Source organism: Sparus aurata, chromosome 13 (assembly GCF_900880675.1).
Source record: "Sparus aurata chromosome 13, fSpaAur1.1, whole genome shotgun sequence".
Classification (NCBI taxonomy): Eukaryota; Metazoa; Chordata; class Actinopteri; order Spariformes; family Sparidae; genus Sparus; species Sparus aurata.
Genome location: NC_044199.1, coordinates 11,241,274 through 11,261,567, shown reverse-complemented (window position 1 = coordinate 11,261,567; position 20,294 = coordinate 11,241,274). Strand labels below are relative to the sequence as shown.

General features: G+C 42.1%; 3 protein-coding genes across 7 annotated transcripts; 1 reads left to right on the top strand and 2 right to left on the bottom strand.

Annotated features, from left to right (window-relative positions):
* Positions 1 to 44: 44 nt before the first annotated feature.
* alg9 (ALG9 alpha-1,2-mannosyltransferase) lies at positions 45 to 10,252 on the bottom strand. 2 transcript variants are annotated; one of them, XM_030437554.1, is made up of 16 exons: positions 10,042 to 10,172; positions 9,387 to 9,547; positions 7,663 to 7,798; positions 7,420 to 7,554; positions 7,236 to 7,306; positions 7,050 to 7,138; positions 5,694 to 5,829; positions 5,501 to 5,588; positions 5,126 to 5,231; positions 4,500 to 4,622; positions 3,595 to 3,749; positions 3,343 to 3,472; positions 1,386 to 1,533; positions 1,136 to 1,265; positions 919 to 1,049; positions 45 to 720 (listed from the first exon to the last, which is right to left on the bottom strand). In XM_030437554.1, the coding sequence occupies exons 4-16, from the start codon at positions 7,552 to 7,554 to the stop codon at positions 597 to 599; spliced, it is 1,566 nt and encodes a 521-aa protein (XP_030293414.1). In that variant the 5' UTR covers positions 7,663 to 7,798; positions 9,387 to 9,547; positions 10,042 to 10,172; the 3' UTR covers positions 45 to 596. The 2 variants fall into 2 exon arrangements, with proteins under 2 accessions (XP_030293414.1, XP_030293413.1); XM_030437553.1 differs by lacking the exon at positions 9,387 to 9,547 and having other exon boundaries at positions 10,042 to 10,252.
* Positions 9,594 to 19,524, top strand: LOC115593884 (mitochondrial import receptor subunit TOM40B). Of its 4 annotated transcripts, none has more exons than XM_030437557.1 (10): positions 9,594 to 9,738; positions 15,231 to 15,430; positions 15,744 to 15,811; positions 16,224 to 16,316; positions 16,398 to 16,499; positions 16,636 to 16,741; positions 16,852 to 16,974; positions 17,774 to 17,850; positions 17,941 to 18,043; positions 18,129 to 19,524. In XM_030437557.1, the coding sequence occupies exons 1-10, from the start codon at positions 9,725 to 9,727 to the stop codon at positions 18,266 to 18,268; spliced, it is 1,026 nt and encodes a 341-aa protein (XP_030293417.1). In that variant the 5' UTR covers positions 9,594 to 9,724; the 3' UTR covers positions 18,269 to 19,524. The 4 variants fall into 4 exon arrangements, with proteins under 4 accessions (XP_030293417.1, XP_030293419.1, XP_030293420.1 ...); XM_030437559.1 differs by lacking the exon at positions 9,594 to 9,738 and adding an exon at positions 14,042 to 14,171; XM_030437560.1 differs by lacking the exon at positions 9,594 to 9,738 and adding an exon at positions 14,523 to 14,656.
* fdxacb1 (ferredoxin-fold anticodon binding domain containing 1) lies at positions 11,081 to 14,413 on the bottom strand. Its single transcript, XM_030437552.1, has 6 exons — positions 14,325 to 14,413; positions 13,831 to 14,013; positions 13,583 to 13,739; positions 12,903 to 13,106; positions 12,645 to 12,803; positions 11,081 to 12,529 (listed from the first exon to the last, which is right to left on the bottom strand). Exons 2-6 carry the CDS (start codon positions 14,000 to 14,002, stop codon positions 11,266 to 11,268), a joined length of 1,956 nt encoding a protein of 651 aa, XP_030293412.1. The 5' UTR covers positions 14,003 to 14,013; positions 14,325 to 14,413; the 3' UTR covers positions 11,081 to 11,265.
* Positions 19,525 to 20,294: the final 770 nt, after the last annotated feature.

Sequence of the window (20,294 nt, the reverse complement as noted above, 5' to 3'; positions counted from 1 at the left end):
GCAGTGATTTTACAGTCCCAATAACAAAAAAAAACCCAGGATGATTATATTCATAGTCGATTGTTTTTTATTAACATTCCGAGTTAAATTAATAACGCACCCACGCTTTCATTCATCTCCGACACTCAGACCCGACAGAGCACACAATGAGATACTGTTCAAGTGCGGACAAGCAAACACTACAAGATTTGTTCGATGAATTATTCAGAGGAATTCTTCCATTCAGGCCACAATTTCAAGTCAAGTAAGAAAAGAAAACATTTAAATTTGTATCTAACAGCCTGTTCTGGGTTACATACACGTGAAATCTTGTAGTGTGCATCCGTTGTAAGACATTCATTTACACAAGCACACACAAACAACAGATAAAATGTTGACATACACTTATATACAAACAATTTCTCTTCACACACACTTCCAAAAGCAGACATAATGTCCTTAAAGGGTCCGATATCTTCAAATGATCCATGAGACAAATACTTACAATCACATGCTCACACGTCCAACAGTCACACTCACACAAACCAGATGTTTTCGAAGGGGGAAGTGATTGATTTTTGATGTTTGGATTTTGTACACAGGGCCAGGGTCAAAGGTCAGCCATGGGTCCGCTTACGAGTCTGCTTTTGCCGCCGGGGTTTCAAGATGACGTAGCGCCTGTAGGTGGTGTGCTGGTCTGATATAAATGGGATGTAGAATGCTCTGAGGAGAGGAGATGACCTGAGAGGGAAAAAATTTTTATTAAAAAGACTCCATCACTCGCTTTTAAGCCCTTGCAGGAAAGAAGATTGTTATTCATCGTTTATCCAGTTTTATTAAATTACTTTTAAATTAAATATACATTTTCAAAACTTTCATTATTTTTAACTTTTAGGAGATTTCAGAGGCATTATCTATTTGCTATTTCTGTGTAACTACCTTGATGCTTGAAGGAAAGGCTTATAGGCGATGATGTTCCACTCCTCTTTGCTGGCTGAGTAACGTGGCTCGAGTAACGTCTCTTCATCTGTGTCCAGGTCTACTAGGTAGTGGCACTGCCGCAAGTCCATCTGCCCGGAGCATTCATTTCACAATTACAATGCAACTCCTACCAACAACACGTGTCAACAAACGTGCAAATGTGTGAGTGACTCACGTATCTGGTCGGCTCCTCCAGGTTCTGGTCGTTCATATGAGCCGGGATGATCTGTGTGGCCAGAGGACCAGAGTCGTATGGCTGAGGCAGCTGCCCTTTAAACTCAGACTGAATGAAGTGTAGTTGCCAGCTGGAAATCAGGAAGAAAAGCAATCAGAGCGTCACAGTGATGCCTAAAAATGATAAAATACACCTTCCATGCTTTTTTATTTGGACACTGAAGACCTGTGAGGAAATCTTGCATACTGACTTGTGCGGTAGGAGGAAGCTACTTGGGAAGCGGTACCACTCTTTGCCCACGCACACACTAACAGGCCTGCCTTCAGGGACTGCGTGAAGAGTCGGATCCTTGGCGATGCGATGGAACTCTGGGTACAGGTCGAGAGGGGCGTGGTAACCTGTAGACAAAGAATATACAAACTTCATCCTTTTTGAATTGTTCCTTTTATTGCATGCTTACTGGCTGGCCCCTCGGATCAACCTGAAATCAACCTGTAGACAGTCATATGGACATCATACCAGCCTTTTAACTACAGTTTTAGTGTCTGTATGTGTAGAATATGTCACAGACTACAGAATACACAGGTGAGGGGCAGTTTCATTCCTGTGCACTCTCTTTCTTTTACTTTCTCTCCCTTGTTCCCCCTCTGACTTTCTCACTCTTTCAGCGGGGTAAAGGAAAATCGCGTCGTCATATTTATTGCTAACCATTGAAGGCAAACTCCATGTAAACAGAAGGCGCGAGGGAGCCGCAGCAGCTCTACGGTCCTCAAACTGGGTTACTGCAGGGACGGATCACTGGGGAAAAAATATGTAGTGAAATTTGCTTATGGTGGATTTTCATTATCGGAACAATCTTGAATATCCTCACACGAATGACTTGATAAAACTGTCTGCCTCACTGATGTTCAGTCTTGTAATGGTTTCCTGATTTATTTTGAAATGCCTAAGCCTGTCATGATGGCTGACGGCAGGGCTTGCACAAGTGAAATCGGGCTTCAAACAAATGAGAGATGAGGTAAGCACCATACTGTATATTCATCCTTTATTTGTGCAGGCAGCCCTTATGATTTATGAATACTTACGTAAAATGATTTGATTGTTCGTTTTCCACAAAAAATATTTATTTCCTTCCTGTAATGTGCCAAAAATATTTATTTCCTAAGAAAATGTAAGGGTTTAAGTGATTTCAGTATGTTTTAATGTAATTTTGAGAGTTTAAGAATAATTTGATGATTAGTGGAATAATGTTGGAGCAATTATGTTGGACAGGATATTGCTAGATGATATATTTATATTGTCGCATGTCTACATGAAACCAAGCTGAATGAATATGATTTATGTAGAAAAACATTGAAAGACATGAAAATTACATGTCAAGACTATTCTCGCCAAAATAACTGATTCGTGATATCCTGATGATTATCAAATTGTGAGTGGAACTCAAGAAATAAATATATTCATCGCAATACAGAGACAACACAACCTTCGTCATTGAACACCCTTGTTATAGAAAAACAAGCAATCAAAATGTTTGGAGAACAGAGCTGAATGGTGGTCACAAAATAGAAGTTGTTCCTGCCTGTCGCAGGCAGAAACTTTCCTCTGTCAGGTTCTACATGTGGGCACCTGGTCTCCATGTCGTTCTTAAGTTTGAAATCTATTGTATTTTCACACAACTGGTTTAACCTTTTCTTTGGTGGATACAATGAGTTAAGCCTTGAGCCACAGGATTTTGGAAAGACTGCAAAGATGTTGGCTGGCTCCCCCTTGTAGCAATTCAAAATGAACTACAAAATTGTATTTCCAGCTAAAAAACACAGTGAGAATGCTGACAGCTGTACTGAGTCTGAAAGCATCGCTGAATTAGTATAAGTAGTATCAGCCAAATAGAATCAGCATTCTCAACAATCAGGAAATACGCACATGAGCCATCTAGACAGCTTTTACAAATCACTCGGGAGAATACGCACTATTACGTGTTTTTCAATGTGATCCACGACACAATCTCATATTGTCTCCATGGTGAGATTTATTTCACTAAACTTTAACTCAAATAAATTTAGTTACTTCCCTTATCTTTGTTAAGGACTGATAATAATTGTGGGATGGGGGGTGGTATTCTATTTAGTGTCTGAAGGTGTGAATGCCCAGAAGAAGTCAGAGAACCAATGATTTCAGAGAACAGTGTCTGTGTGTACACGAACCTCTGAAGAGGGCGACAGAGCGAGACAGTGACAGCACTGTGAAAACCACGACTGCGCTCAGAGCCAGCCAGTTGGAAGAGACCGTGTAGTGCTCCAATCTGTACCGCTGAAACAGGAAGTGGTAGCATTTCTGCAGGAAATGAAATAAATCCATGAAAAACTTCATTATCATACACGTTTACGACCAGAAGGGGGCGGATACAAGTGGAACCAAATGATACCGACTGTTTTTCTATGAAAGCTAAAACACACCTGTAGAGAGGAGAGGGCTACTGCCCCGCTGAGGCAGATGAGAGGGTAGATGGGAAAGAGAAAACGCTCTTCTTTATGAGGTCTGGTGAAGAAAACCAACATCCACAGATACATGGGAGACAGAGTCAGCCAGTATGGACGGCCCAGGTTCTGTACTGCAATAGACACACAAGCACACATGAAATCACAAGAGGAGCGGCTTTGGAAATTAACATCAAAGCAAAAATTAATCTTTCAAAATTGATTTCCTGTTTTTGCAACTTTTTACATCAAATGCCTATACTGAGAAGATGTCTGTGCAGGATATAAATAGTGATTTGACAGCATCATATCAGCTTTTAATCTGTTTCCCAAAAAAACTTGTTGCACCTGTGCTGATGAATGCAAACACAAGAGCAACGAGACAATAAGATGAAAAAACCTGAGAGTGCGTCATCACCACTTATTATTATCACGCATACTGTTCTGCTGACGACTTAGGATGTATTCAGAGCAAATCAGGCGTTGGAAGAATAGCACACGGGTTGTGTGGGAGTACATCATCGCTCTGCATCATATTAGAAACTCAGAGCAAATTTGTCTTGATGTTTGTTCATATGTCTATTTTTGGCCTACATGGCTGTAACCATCTGTTTCACCCGGACACTGAGCGTGTCAAACTATAAGAAAAGCATTCCAGTAACTGATATTTTCTTAGATTATTTGCCTGAGGAAAGCCAATGAACATTATCAAAACAGTCTGTCACCAATGCATTTTTTTATTCACTATTTTTATCATTTCTGTCTGTTTTTCTCTGTCCCTGGTATGAATGAGTATCTTGGTATGAGTATCTGTTTGTACATTATTCCAAATAAACTTTTTTCAAAAAGGAAGAAAAACTCATAATAGCTTGAACAATCCTCACCATTGAATTTGTGTAACAGTGTCTCCATGAGAGCAGTGAGGGGCAGGGAAAACAGTGCCAGAGCAAACACCAAGTTAAAGTTCAGGGTCCCATTTAAAAAGTAGAAATGCCAAGGCTCTGTACCTGAAAATCAAACAACACAAAAGACATACAGACGATCATAAAAAAAACCAATCATCATTACAGTACAATTATTGCAAGAGTTACTTAAAATTGAACAACCACAGAGCGGATGGTCATAGAATTTGTTATGACAGATAAAACCTTGAATAAAGATAGTGGGGACACGAGCCCAAAGGTCGTATAATTATTGGGTCTGTTGCCAACCTTGTAGCTCACTTCAGAGGGGTTTGATATGATAAGTGTTGATGATGGTCTGCCATCTAGTGTCCAATAATAACAGTGCGGCTTTAAAATGTTCCTGTTTTCATTTAAGATCACTTTGCTCCATCAGCCTGACAATCTATAAGTAATAGCCAAACATGCATGCATAAAACAGCTTGACAAAACAAAACTTCACAATTTCCAAAACATTCTGGGGAAGCGTATGACCCTAAGAATTCTGTTTATAATGGCCGATCATTTGCCACATAATAAAAAAAATGGTGTGTGCCCATGTATATTACCATAAAGATCTGGTCCATGTGGCGTGAAGACATTATACAGTAGAATGTTGAGCGGAGCAACGACAAGTTTGCCATAAAAGAAAGAGTCCACCGCCACGAGAGGTACCTGAGAAAGAGGCATGGGATAAACAGTGGGGAAAGTAAATACACATACTGCTTGTTCATCCATAAAATTCTTACAAATACATTTATGCAGAGAGTCTGCCTATTTACAATGACTATGGTATGTCATTTTCTCTATGACACAGAGGAGAAAGTGTGATATTCTCATATACTCCTGCATTAATAATGAAGGTGTGTGCAGACACGGTCATGCAACTCTGTCCTGTAGTAAAAAGTAATTCATTTTAATGTATTTCTTAAAAATAGTCTCACCAGCAGCAGGATCAGAGCAACAGCTGACCAGGTGATAAAACTTTTCCACTCCCTCTTTAACACCAGCAGGTCGAAGGCAATCGGAATCCTGCAGAGAAAACAAACCAATGCCTTATTGAGAGTAACGTGTTTTGGAAAGGTCGGCGTGGGAAACATATTGCTGACAAAGACGCATTTTAGCTTATGAAACTACCCAATCAGAGCAGAGAACGGCCACCCGACGATGGCACCGGCAGCCACACCCATGATGGCTAACGGTGTTGAGTCCTGAAACCAGCCCGTCATGGCAACCAGAGTTGTGTACATGCAGAAAGACGAAGGCAGGAATGCTGAAGAGAGAGAGAGAGAAAAAAAGAGGAGGATGGATCACAAAAAAAGGATTTGTGACAGAAACATGTCTCAGTCTCGGTACGTTACTTCTGCAAAGTTTTAATCATCTGACATTCATAGGCACAGGGGAATAAAGTGAACATGCAGAAAAGAATTATGAAGAGCTCCAGGGTTTCCTCTACATGTAATTGACTGTGGCGCACCGCCACGGCAAAATAAAAGCCGCCACACTTTACAAATTCAGGCATAAATAAATCTAGTGTTAGAGAAAGGAAATATTTTACCGTCGTCTTCCACCACAGTCTTTGACGTTAACTAGCATGTTGGATATTTAGCTTGATAATTAGCTAGAGGATTAAAATGGTCAGTAGAGCACGCAGAGTCCTGCACGGGTCTTATTTTGCAAACCTGCCCGAACCCGCCATACTTATAACCGCATCCGACCCGTTTTCCGACAGTAGCACAAATTACATTCTGTACTCGAGCCGACCCGGTATAAATTGATACCGACGCTCGAACGAAAATTGGACGGACGCAATTTTTAAAAGTGAAAGTAAGCCAGCGTGGGGAATGGGAGTTCTGGGAGGGTGCAAGCACGCATTAATGAGCTTATATGAAATATAAATGCTTATCATTTGTGTCGCTAATAATGACTGATGATAAGTGACGCCTTGAAAATGGCAATCGTAAAACCCGACCCGCCTCTCCAGGCGTCCGACCCGATCCGCATCTGTGTCCCACACAGTACATTATGTTTCACCCGTGCAGGACTCTGACTTGGATAACTCCTCTCTTAAAACAAATAATAAAAATATTTCTTTACAACATGAATCTTCATTCCAAGCCCATGCATGAGAGTTCATGATGGCTGTGTGAGAGCATTAAAAAATGAAATTCCCCAAGTAGCCTATGACACAAGTATAAATATTACAGTATGATGACCCAAACTGTACACCCCCCCCAGCGCCAGCGCCACAGTCTCAGAAAATACTGGAGGAAACACTGAGCTCCTTCTAAAATATCTACTGCACACTCTGGTACACACTTTGATCAGTGTGCTGATTTTGCGATAAAGAGGACAGGAAATAGAACACTAATAAATTATTCGGGAGAGCTGGGATAGAGGCCGGCAATGTATTGAGTCAAATAAGTGAGTGAGTGTATGATAAAATTGTCAACAATGGTTAGAAAAGACAACAGAGAAAGAAATCTGACCAACCTGCAGACGAGCAGAACATCCCCGTGCTCAGGACGAGGAATGCCAACATTAGACGGCCCACGTGCAAACCAAACTTCTTACAAACTGCCCTGTGTTACAAACATAAACCAAGTCATATAAACATACACATAAAGATTACTATATGATCCAAATGGGTCAGCCAAAGAACTCAGTGTGTGAACTCACTTGTAGAAATAGAGTTCGCAGACACAGCAGGAGAATGCCAAGACACATCGTACAAAGTAGAAGACCAACACCTGCAACACAATCATAACGCTAACCTGAAGCTCCTGCAAATATTCCGCTATAATGATAATGATATCAACAATAACAACAAACATTGTAATGATAGCAAGCCTGGAATAGTTACCTTGTTTGTCTGTAAAACGTGGGCATGCAAACAAGCAGGAAGGGCGTGTAGCCATAAGTAAGCGTACGACCTGATGGCGTACAGCGGAGAATATTCCCATGTTTGCATCCCTGTGCCATACAGCAGGTAGTGCATCTGTCAAAACAGTTATAACAATCATACAGTATACAGTGCATGAAACAGCCACAGAAATACACGGACGAAAAGTGTTTTCAAATTTCAAAAAGTAGTAGCAGTACTCACGGGCTCCCAGTAGTTGAAGGTCTCATCACAGTCTGAGATGTTGCTGAGCAGAGCTGCACAGAAACGTGCGGAGAGCAGGCATTTGAATGCAGTTGAACCTTCTGGAGCCCACACCTGCCCTCCTCGACTTATTGACCTAAAAGAGACAAACAAATGAACACACAGATGCATAACGGCTAAATACCTACAATTAATATAAACATTCATTAAGATCCATGTCAGCATCCAAATGTATTAAACAACATCCGAGTGCTGGGTTCTTTCACAACACCTCAATGGATTTAAACAGTGCATCATGTCTGCTTTGTGCATGTTTAATGGAAGATTCTCTTGATCTTAAAAAGGCTAGTTAGCAACAGTATCTGGAGCAGGCAACCTCAAGAGCTTGTCTTTTAACCGATGCTGGTCTCTGTGTGTATTAGTACATATAGGCTTAGTTTGTTGATGTTTCCAGTGCACCTGCTTCTAATAAGACACCAATTAGGAAGCCCAGTGATGGTAATTATTTCAGAGCTGGCTGATTAATGTGCCCTTAATTAGAAAAAAATAGTGTTTGGCGGAGCACAAAGTAAATGTCAGCTCACAGCAAAGAAAAGATGAACCCTGTGCCTTGCTCTTCCAGACCAACATGATCATGACTAGTCAATAATTTTGTCATCCTAAGCTTTATTATCTCCACCAAGGGGGTTGTGGTTTCGCCACGTGTCTGTGTGTTGGCTGGTTGGTTTGTAAGCAGGATTACACAAAAACTGCTGAATGGATTTCAACTTGGACGGAGGATGGTCTGGTCTCAGCCCAGAATAGACCCCATTAATTTTTGGTGCAGATCCAGGACATTTTCTTTTCTCACTTTCTTTAACATTGCAAAATAGGAATAATGCATGGATCTTAATGAAATGAGGCAAATAAATAAATAAATAAATAAATAAAGTGGCTCAATATACTCTTTTACAATACTGATTTGAAAAACTTAATTCAGAAGCCTTTTCTGAGCTGAAATTTTTTCTACAGCTCGATCTCTATTGGACCTCAGGGATTCCAGAGACTTGGATTACATCAGATCAGCTATATGGTGCCATTTCATGTTGGGGTTTTTTTAAACCCCATTATTTGTTTGTTTTTTTCAGCATTCTAAAACAAGTTCCCATCTACTTCAGTTGTTTAGGAGAATGAGGCCAAACTGTTTTGCTCTGAAGCTCCAGAATTTTTTTTGGGCAAGGACTTCTTTAACAGTGCTCTATAGATAAATCATTATCACACAGATATGTAGACACTGCTAGCATCAAGATGTGTCCAATTGGAGTGACCCAGGTCTGATCGTTTTGACACCATTCTCTTAAAGGGTGCACTGTGTAGATTTGGGAAATACATTTTAATCATAATGATTATTTTTTTTAATGCTTAAACAAACTAAATGAACACACAAACTGTCTTTGTTCACATGACTGAATAAACAAACTGAGCTTAAAAGGACAATACTGTTTCATACTGTTTCACTTTGTTTACATGTGGCGGACCCTGCCACTTTTCTAGCTTTGTGTTTTAGGGACCTTTTAGCACAGCCATAAGAGTACCATACTGTAGTGAACAATGCACTGTGTGCTTGTGACAAAAACACAACTGAATCCTTTCAAACTAAATCAGGAGCTCAATCATTTTCCAGCGGTGTGTTTCTTCAGTGCTCATTCAAATATTCTCCCAGGTGTGGACAGCTGTGTGCTTACTACTATTTTAGGACCACTTCACGAGTGATAGTGAACCAACACTCCTCCTCGTGTCTGGTAGTGCCCCTCCTGCTCACACCCATCACGAGATTAGTTAGATTAGTCGTCTCAGCTGCAGCTTAGCATTGATCCTCACGTAACGTTTTGTTATGACACGTCACCTTACAAAAAAAACAAAAACAAAAGAAAACATTCTAGAAAAAAAAACATTCAAAAAGCACTCCAGCATCGTATCAACAGCACCAATCACTGATCTAACATGGACCTTAATGTCCGTGCTGGGCCTGAGTTGACCCACTCGTGACTGGCTGGATGTCATAAATGTGGCGGCTGAATGAATGACGCTGACCAGGTAACCCTCAAACTGCGATACGCTGCTCTATTAAGACATAAACGATGAAAGCCAGTTAGCTACCGTGGCGGAAACACAGCTTCACAGTCATTATGGTTCAAACTACTGCAGACACGCAGTCCTGTGAGCTGTCATGATGACGTTATCAATCGTTGTTATCGTGTTGTCATGATTGAAACTTGCTCAACGTATCAAAGTGGCTAGCTAGCTAGCTAGCTTCCCGTGCTCAGGCTGTCAGTCAGACCGGGGATGGAGCTCACAGCACCGGATAGTGTACCGTCTTTTCCCCCGGCTCATACTCACTCTTGCCGAGTCTCTGTGACTTTACTGTCATCGGCGCCTTTCTCCTCTTTCGGTGGCCGAGCCTCGGCGGGGACGTTCACGTTGTTCGCATCTTGTCTGCTGCCTCGCCTGGTGCGCTGCCGAAGCGCCTTGGCCGCCATGTTTGACGATGCTGCTCCCCGAGTCGGACTTCGTTCATGCTCGCCACTGTCCGGTTATCGACAGCTCCCATCACACAAACCTTTAGCCTTGGGAGCGCTGAAACTTTAAAGAGGCACTATGTAGTTTTGGACAAGGAATTCAAACTTACAATTTAAATGTTTACAATATTAATGAGGTAATAATACAAACTGAGAAATATTTATCTTGTCCATAACGTAATAAACAAGCTGTTCTCAGAGGAAGATACAGTCCCCAGAACACTGTTTGAAGCTAGAAAGGTGGCAGCGTCCGCCACATATAAACAAAGTAAAACAGTATAAAATATCTTTTACTTTACTCATCTGAATCTATTATTATGCTACTTGATAGCCTATTTCTACCATGCAACATTTCATATGCAAACATTGCAGTTTTTACACTACATTTACTTATCTGCTACAGCTACTAGTTACTTTGAGTTTGCAAATTAAACGTAAGACAAATTTATTACATATGGTGCACTGTTATACTGTAGATTACACACATAGTATTAGTACATTTTTACCGACAATGATTTGTTTTTAACAAAGAAGTTACATACTGTATTAGGAACACATTTATTTTTATTTTGCTGCACACTGTGTTCATATAATAATATTGTGTGCATAAGATTAAAAAAGTTAGGTCCTTGAAGCCTCTTTAAAACTCTGCTTGAGTATTTTTACACTGTGATATTGTTATATTTACTTAAGGACATACATTCTTCCACAACTGCAGATGAATAAATTGGCTTACTACTATGCGAGTGATTATTGATTTCGGGCTGTTTTATTGCAAAATACTGCTTTCATTCTTTGTCACAGCATGTACTGTATGTGGATTTTACAATTCTACAGTTATGATAAATACACCAGAATAATACAGTATGTTGAACAAGTTTATTGCATGATAATTAAAACACACCAATGCACAGACATTTGATCACATTAAACAGACACACTAAAGCGAGCAATGCCTCAAATGTTGTACACTACTGTTCAACGACTGTTCAGTTTTGCAGATTAGATGCTTATTGTTTGTTTTGAAGTTACAATTCAGATGTTGCTACCTGATTGTGACATGCAACTGAGAGGCGAGTAAGGACTCCAGGTTTTTATGAAACTCGAGGGCTTGTGTGTGTGACAGGGCATGTGTGTGTGAGTGGTAGGTGAGTCTGTAGCAGTAACTGGTCTGGCTCAAGTCAGGATGCGAGAACGCGTCGATGCGTTTCACTTGCTCCACGGTCCCATGGCTGGCCTCTCGGACCACAGCGTGAAACTTCTTCTCCTCCCATGTCGGCCCTGTCCAGAAGCTGATGTCGAAGCTGATGTGCTCGGAGTACAGGGAGAATGGGTGGAAAGGTTTCCCCGGCGACGGGCGCAGTGCAAACTGTTTTAAAAAGCGAGGGTCATGTGACCAAAGCAGGCGCCAGTCGGGGATTGAGAACAGGAGCACGGCGAGGAGGTCCAAATTTAGGGACATCGTGACGATGATGTGACCAACGTTGTTGCGTGTAACGCCTGCAAACACCCTTCCAACTAAACCCATCGGCTGTGCAATGAGACGCAGACCTCTCTGTTCTGTGACCAGGGAGACCCCGTAGGGAGCCAGCAGTTTTTTCAGCCTTTGTCCAAGCAATTTGATTGGCTTAAATTCTGACGGGAAGACACCCCTGAGGAGAAGCTCGTGAAAGGAAGGCAGAGCCCAAAGGTTGACCGACACGTTCCTGAACACTACGCCACTAATGCCAAATAAAAAGCTGTTAACACCATTACAGCTGCCACAAGGACCCTCATCCTTAGGTCCTTCAGCTTCAACACTTTTATTATTCCCTTCATTCTCCCCACAACCATCTGCATTGATAATCAACTCTCCTTTTTTAGTTAGAAGCTCTGCCATCTGAGGGAGCAGTGATGGCCGTAGCATATAAAGACCACTTTCCCCTTCAGGATCTATATCAAGAGAGCATGCAGACTTTAAGCTCTCAGTTCCTTTTCTCCTTGCCCTGTCCGTTTTCTCTGAGGTGACACACGGTGTGTCTGGTGTGTCTGATGTTTCTGTGCCTCCCCGACTGTCCAAAAACATCAACCCATCTTTTGATTTGTCCGTAGAGGCAAGAGTGTCGGAGCTGAGATCTTTCTGAACTAGCGGGATCCAGTAGCAGTGCGTGCTGTCCACGTCATGACAGCAAGACTGCAGCTGTTTGGCCGTGAGGAGGAAGGGAATGGTGTCGGTCTTCATAGAGACCGACCACTTCTCCGCCAGTCCTTCGAGAAGAAAATCTTGCACTAACCTGACAGGGTGCACAGATCCTGAGCGGAGAAATCCCCTGATGAAAGAGAGGAGACAGCAGGCATGTGGTTATGTAACTTTTCTGCTTTTTTTTTTTTTTTGCGTTGGTGGCTTATTACTGAAACAGCATGAGTGCCTCTGTGCTGCTGTACCTGAATATGTAATCACTGAGCTCGGCTGGTATGTTGTACCGGACATTCTCCCCTCCAACAGCCTCCTCCACTTTAAGTATCTCAGCAGGGGTGTAGGGGAGGCTGCGAGTGAACACATGCAGCAAAGCTTTCTCCACATGAAAGCCCTTATCCTGGCTCCTGTACAGCAGCAACACCACCATTAGACAGCGTCAGCATGCAAATACACATTTGACATGAGGCTTCCTCTATTTATACACACTCACCTTTACTCCTTACCTGTATCCAGTGCACTTGTATCTCTGGAATTTCTCACTTTCAAAAGGATGAACATCAGTGAGGATCAGGTGGGCCTCTGCTGCCATGGAAACCACCTGCCAGCTGTTGTGCCACTCTCGCTGCGGGTGGTCCGCCGATGTCCCACCCTGTCCGTTGCACAGGGATACATGAACCTCCCCGTTTTCAGCCAACACCTGAACGCAACTGGAGACACAACGCACAAACACAAGTATTCACCAGTCGGGTGCCAACAAGCAGTCATAAAACGACTTAAATAAGAAAACTTAAAAGGGCACTATGTCGTTTTGGAGAATAAATTCAAACTGGGAATTTTAATGAGGTAAGAAATACAAACTCAGATATATGCATCATTTCCATAACTGAATAAACAAGCTGTTCTTGGAGGAAAAAAGGTCGAAAAGGTTGCCGGGTTCGCCAAATATATAACAAAGCAGGACCGTATGAAATTGTGTTGTCCTTTTATGTCAGTCCAGACACTTTTGTGGACTATGAAACTTTACCCGACTTTCCATCTGCATGGGGTGAGGAGATAATTACTCTATTTTAATTTTTGGGTGAACTTATCCTTTAATGTCAAAACCGCTTCTGATTATTCCCTTAATAGGAACTTTTAACGAACCATGTTAAAATTCCGACTCTGTGGTAGGAGGCAGCTATACCTGAGGAAGAACCTTTTGAGAAGTTCTCTGTTCTTCTTGACGCCACTCTTTCTCCCGCAGTGAGGGAAGTTGAACACCACACGGTCAAACACTTGGCCCTGGAGGGAGGCACATTCCCCCAGCTTTCTGCAGTCAACCCCAAAAACCACCGCGCCACCTACATAAACACATTAGAAAGAAAGTGTTTTTTTCTATATAAGGTCCAACAAAATATAGCGCAGTCTATATATATGATTATTTACTCGTACCTGCGTCCTTGATGGTCTGGATGTTACCAGCTGCACCTTCATGCCGCAGTGCCTCCTCCTGATGCTGCAGGCAAGTGGCCGTCACTCTGGTCTCCGTGTCAGACTGGCTCAAAGAGGCAGAGAACGAGAAGTTCCCTTCTCCCACCAGCAATATGGACCGTGAAGGAGACATGTCCGGTCCAACTAGAAACGGGGGGGGGGGGGGGGGAGCACACAAATAACTCAGTTTTCCTGAGATTGTCACGAAATGTTCCTCCTCGTTTCAGCAATTAATTCGAAAGGAAGGGACGCGTGGGAGCGACAGTGACCACCTCCTCTCTTCCTCGCGGTCTAAAATGATCGTAGGTAAATCATATTTTTAGCGAGCACTGTCCGTATCTTGTTGGTTCGGCTGAACAACAGGAACTATATTGGCTGTAGTGTAGAATAAAAGCAATGACATTCTCCTGCTCTCTGGCTACAAAGCACATGAAAGCCGGACAGTATTCTCTCACCTGTAGCAGCTTGCGTAGAACGCGGTGTTGCGGATACAGGAGTCCGACGGGAAACAAAAAACTCAGCAAACGTGACGCTAGTTAGCCGCGCACCCAAAGCCCCACAGCAACAAAACTAATGTAACTAAAACTAATTTTAAGTGAAATATTTGTTATCTTAATAATACAGTTGAGTTGTATGCGTGTAAATGTAAAAGCGCGATTTGTCAGACCAACAGGATTCCCCGTCGTGGTTTCGAGGGGGACGCATTTGCAGGGTGGCGCGTCACATCTGGAGGAGGGAGCTATTTGCAGCATCAGTTGATCTCAGCATCAGTCATCTGCGGGCACTGGTAGTTTATCTCTAAAGAATTCACCTGACAGTTTTTCTGATGTGCCATTCTCAGTTCCGCTTTGGATTTTAAGGCCTCTTGACAACAACGGAAGTGGGTAGTTAAAGAACAAGCGCATATATCTGTCTGTTTTTGCTGATGCTAAGGTCATGCTAGCTAACGGGAGTACTGCACCTGCACATGAAAACAACCGACAGACTCTCATGATGCACATAGTCTTAATTACACTTGAAACGATTATTTTTTGGGTATTTTTAATACAGTAGAAATACATTTAAGGAACTAGCTAAATGTGTGTATGTATTCTTAATTTTGTTTGCATCTTTAATGTCATTTACTTCCTCTGTGACTGTGAGAGTAGGTTTTTCGATACTACATTCATTTTATATTATTCATAGTTAGAATATTTATGTCTGTGCTCTATTTGGCTAAGAAAAAATGTTTTTTTGCTTCTGTAAATTAATATTTGATGCAGTGTCATATATAACAGAGCTTGGCTTTCAATAGTGCTGGCACAGGTTGACATACATAATATGTCATAGCATCTTTACAAAGCTCTCATTTGTCTGTGCAGGAAGTGTTGTGCCCACATGGGCAGCGTTCTGGCTTTGTCTTCCGGTCCAGGCCATCAGAACTGGCCTTTCTCTACGGACCCCCCTCCTTCTCGCTGGGACGCACACCCTGCTCACTGGGACAGCCCACCACGCTGGGAGAGGAGAGATGGCCGCCTACCCAACCCAGGCAGCTTTCACTCTCTCCACAGGAGTTGCAAAGGTATGTCTGGCTAAAAAGCAAGAACTGCGGAGTGCAAAAGCCAACATCTGCTTGAGTAAAGGCTACAACTGTTTTTTCTCAAAGGTCCAAGTGCTGCAGTTTGATCTCACAAAACAATGTCTAAAAGCGTATTTTTACAAAAAAAATAATGTGTCTCTAGAAAAAGATGGTTACACATATACCCCTTAATCTGAGAAATTGAGACAATTTTCCATTAGCATTTCTGCAGTCACTCACTATCAGAAGTGGGGAGTAATCAGATGATTACATGTGAATGTTTTTGATCTGACTGTTTTTCACCATTTTTCCCCAGATGTGTTCCCTCAACAGATTGAAGGAGTCAAGATGATCCTCAATAAAACTCTGAGCAGCTTCTTCAAGGTGACTTTTCCCCACATTCAAACAATTCGTATCATGCTAAGGGCGCAAGGCTGGGCAATTATTACTGTGATATGAGTCTGTATATACTGTCTTAGATTTTGAATATCGTTATAACATTATATATGATATTATATCAGTCTTTTCCTGGTTTTAAAGGCACTTAAAAGACATTGTATCCACATTATTACTGATTGTCAAAAAGCAAGTTCATATTTTGACTTCCTACAGTACTGTTGAAGTAACCCTAACCCTAACCCTAACCCTTTGTCTCCCAGTCCTAGTGTTTAAGGTGTGATTTTGTGATATTTCCTACACATTTCTCAACATTATTTTGAGCCCAGACCAATAAGAGTGTATATCTTTACATGTTCTAATGCCTTATGTTTAACATGATGTATGGCTTTGCTCCCAGGTCAGTCATGCTCTCCACCTCAGTGCTGTCAGTCCTTCGTACTATCGATTCCATGTGGAGCACCTGCAGTCTGATGATTACAGCAAGGACAAGGTCAAGCACGAGTCATCACATAAAAAATAATATTGCAGTTGCTGCATTTTTGAGTTGACAAGTTGCATCTTTACATCTTAGGATGCCCCAGCTCTGATTGGCGAGATGGACTCTTCAGGTAGTCTGAATGCTCACGCTCTGCTGCATCTCACTGAGCGTGTACGAGCCAGAACAGTGTTCCAGGTGAGATCCTGATGTCTGCCTCTTTTCTTAAATCAACCTATCCAATCCCGTGTTCAGATTCTGCCCCCCTTCTGTCACAGAAGATGAATGCTGTTTGGTGCATCAACTTAATGTTTGAATGGCTGATTAATTTTAGACTCAGCAGTCCCAGTTTGTTACGTGGCAGTTTGAAACAGAGTACAGAGGGAACGACTTCACCGCTGCTGTGACAGTAGCCAACCCAGACATCCTCAGAGAGTCGGGTAAGACATGACATGTGGTCAACAGCCTCATCAGAGCATCACTAAGATTTACAGCCATCAGTCCTCTTGGACATGGATGCATGTCATGTATCTTTGTTTCCTTTGGGCAGTTATCCTTGTGGCACACTTCCTACAGAGTGTGTCGTCTGGGCTGGTGTTAGGAGGGGAGCTGGTTTACCATCGTGGCCGAGCAGAGGAAGGAGGAATTCTTACTTTGGCTGGACAGTACTCAAGTGAGATTTTGTGTTCAGTTGTAAATCTGCCATAAAGAAAAATGGAAGACTTTTAGTTTGAAACAAAACGATTGTGAAGAAATAAGTTTTGTCATTATGTCAAAGACATCTGTGTCGTGTTGCAGATATATCTATCGAAGAAAGCATGCTAACAAGCTAGCTGCAGCTTTTCTGTCTTTTAATACAATTTGACATAGCTGATTGCCTTGGAAACTCTGCTCATGGATCCGGAGGTGGGCCAGATTGAAGCCCGACCCTCCTCACACACCACATTTCTCCTGTTTCCACTTAAACATTCTAGGAGTCAGAGTCCGAGTCGGAGCCACTGTAAATCACCTCAGCGCTTGTATTCCCTGTCAACATACTAACTACCCGTCACAAGGGCTTCGGTTCGGTCCTGGCCCGGCCGTGTTCACTGAGATGCTGCTGAGTCTTGTCCGTTTGCAACACACACAGCTTCAGTTCTGATGCCTCTGTCCCGGGCGTGAAAACCTCCTCATCCTGGCGTTCGAAAGGTTGTTTGCTAAGCAGTGTGAACAGCACCAACAACACTGGGCAGAGTCAGTTAATAGGACTCCCAGCTGAGCGGCTAACTTGCTAACAGCAGCTATGAATAGCATATTTACCTTGAGGATATTCTGCCCCCCATTTGTTTGGAGTATGAACTAAACAGGTGGCCAGCTCTTATATATTGTACCCTTTAAACAGTTGATTCAATTGAGCTGATGTATTTTCTGATCCGTTTTGTCTGATTTAGCAGCCGCAGCCGTTCACCTTTTTTCCGTCTCACCTCATTTAGGACCAAACTGGGTGGCGACGCTAAATGCTGGGAAAGGAGGTGCCCATGCTAGCTACTATCACAGAGCCAACAAACAGGTACAGCAAATGCCACAATACTGTAAAAATACACCATTGTCTTTAGGTGCATATTGAAAATGTGCATTCACGTGTGTTTGTGTTGACCAGATCCAAATCGGGGTCGAATTTGAAGCCAGCACCAGGACGCAGGAGACCACAACCTCATTTGGGTACCAGATGGAACTCCCAGAGGCCAACATGGTCTTTCGAGGTAATTTTGGTTCTGCAACTTGCTCAGTGAGAACTATTTAGAAAACCGTCAGTAAATGACACATTATTTGTGGTTGTGTATCCAGGTATGATAAACAGTCGGTGTATAATAGGAGGTGTGTTGGAGAAGCGCCTGACTCCACTGCCCGCCACCCTGATCATGGGTGCCTTTGTGAATCACAGAGGAGACAAGCTACAAGTGGGTCTCGGCATCAACGTGGGATAGTCCTCTACTAACCCTTGCTGGAATTACAACTCACTGTCAGGACATCCATCCAGAGATGTGTTTCAGCGGCTTGACTTGATCTTCCAAGTTTTATCAGCCTCACTAAAACCCTTCCCTCGGACAACCTGAGTGTAGTGGATTGCTTGGGTGTCGAAACCCAAAATGTTTCCATAAACAATGCAACCTACCTCTCAGAACTGAGGTGATGTTTGGATGGATGAACATTTTCCTGAAGACTGGAGATGTTTTCCTGTCCCCCCTGAAGCCAGATTGCACGCCACCCTCTGGACAGTGGAAACAGAAAGGAGAGGAGCGTACTGTACTGTACTGAAAACTGAAAATGAATACAAGTTTTATACTGTAGGTAGTCATAGAGTAACTTAATGTATATAGACTATATTGACAGATAGTAGTGTTTTATCTGACATTCTGCCGGCCATTTTCTAAAGCACACAGTTTGTAAAAAAAATACTAATAATTTTTGCTGTTTTCCAAGCAGCCATTGGTGTTCATGCCAGTAGCGTTTGAAAATCTCACAGAAACAGGAAATCTGCTTGGGATAGGCAATAGAAATGACCAAATTTGTCCATTTTGGCCTCCTGTTTTAGATTTTGGTTTTATTAACCTCAAAATGCATCTGTCTCCTAAATCTTGAATTTGGGGGGGGATGGTCTAAATGCACCAACATAGATGAAATTTCAAAAACATTTGTCAAATGTTCACTTATCTCAGGCCAGTGTCTGTAAGCTTGCACAAAGCCTAAACGATCAATCTAAAAAAGAAGCGGTCGGCAGAAATGTTAAATTGAACGAATTGATGCTGAAGTGTGCCAGTATGATCCTTAAAACTGTGTATGAGTAAGTGATTGCGTGTTTGATTGTGTGCGCATATTTTCTTTTTGCCAGCATAAAGAGCTGTGTTAGAATCCACACATGAACAAACTGCCTGTTGAATGTCTGTTGACTATAAAAGAAAAGGTGCTTCTCCGTATATATACTAACCTCCGGCTGAGGGATGTGAGAGTAGCTCTGCACTGACTGTACTGAGCCAGGACTGTACTGTATGTAGATGAAAACACTAACCTGTCTGCAACCTGCACTACTCACACTGCTTCTTGCCCTTTCCAGTGCTGTCTAACATAAGAAATGTTGCATATGTATGAGTTATACATCATGTAACACAAGTATAGATAGGAGCGGAAAGGAATGACTGTCTTTTTTGACTTAATTTATTAAAGATGTTATTTCTATCAGTTACTTTGGATTCATTGTTGTTTAAAGCTCTACATTGTATTATAAGATGTGTCACGCTTAATGACTTATAACTTACCCTAAGTACCAAGGTGCATTTTAGCCTCCTTAAAAGTGCAATATGTAAGAATTTTAGTTGAAAACATAAAAAAATGTATCTAAAATTATCAAAGAAAATTATGAAGAAATGGCAGTTTTGACATCAGTTTTGAGGTATCTACTGATGGGAGCATGCTAACCAGCTAGCCCTGGCCCGTCCTAGTCCAAAGCTCCTGTGCTGGCACTGTGAACACCAACATGCCCAGATTGCTATCTGCATTTCTAATTGAGCTAACTAGCAAACAGCAGCCATGGTTCGTAGCAGTTAGCAGTTACTCTAGTAATATGCTTTTTCTTAGAAATTGTTAGACAAAAAGAAAGATGAAGGTTCCAAATAAATGTTAACATTGCTCCATGTCTAATGGATGTAGTAGTTGCTCATACATCAGCTAACCAGGTAACAGGTCTGTAATATGTCTGTTTTGTGTTGAGCCTTAAGGTGTGTTCGGACAGAAAGTGCAGCAACCCTTTTGCTGTGTGTCATTCTCGAAAATGTGACAACAGTTTTCCTTTTTTTTTTTTGTTTATTCAGTGTTTTTTGCCATAAACAGCCAATGTGGAATACAGACCTTAGCTGTAAGCTAGCTAGCGATTGATCCACCTGCCATGGCACTTTTGGGGATTCTCCTTAGCAACTGTTAAGTATAATTGACTGAATCTTTAACTTTGGGTGAACT

What these genes read in the sequence shown, in the direction of transcription:
- LOC115593884 (XM_030437557.1), top strand. An exon ending in CTCTGAGCAGCTTCTTCAAG is followed by an intron (nt 15,812 to 16,223) that starts GTGACTTTTCCC and finishes CTTTGCTCCCAG; the next exon opens with GTCAGTCATGCTCTCCACCT. An exon ending in TTTGGCTGGACAGTACTCAA is followed by an intron (nt 16,975 to 17,773) that starts GTGAGATTTTGT and finishes CACCTCATTTAG; the next exon opens with GACCAAACTGGGTGGCGACG.
- alg9 (XM_030437553.1), bottom strand. Translation starts at nt 10,181, where the DNA reads ATGGCGGCCAAGGCGCTTCGGCAGCGCACCAGGCGAGGCAGCAGACAA. An exon ending in GATGTTCTGCTCGTCTGCAG is followed by an intron (nt 5,830 to 7,049) that starts GTTGGTCAGATT and finishes CTCTCTCTTCAG; the next exon opens with CATTCCTGCCTTCGTCTTTC. An exon ending in TGGAGGAGCCGACCAGATAC is followed by an intron (nt 1,050 to 1,135) that starts GTGAGTCACTCA and finishes TGCTCCGGGCAG; the next exon opens with ATGGACTTGCGGCAGTGCCA.
- fdxacb1 (XM_030437552.1), bottom strand. Translation starts at nt 14,002, where the DNA reads ATGTCTCCTTCACGGTCCATATTGCTGGTGGGAGAAGGGAACTTCTCG. An exon ending in TACAAGTGCACTGGATACAG is followed by an intron (nt 12,804 to 12,902) that starts GTAAGGAGTAAA and finishes GCTGCTGTACAG; the next exon opens with GAGCCAGGATAAGGGCTTTC. An exon ending in CTCAGTGATTACATATTCAG is followed by an intron (nt 12,530 to 12,644) that starts GTACAGCAGCAC and finishes CTCTTTCATCAG; the next exon opens with GGGATTTCTCCGCTCAGGAT.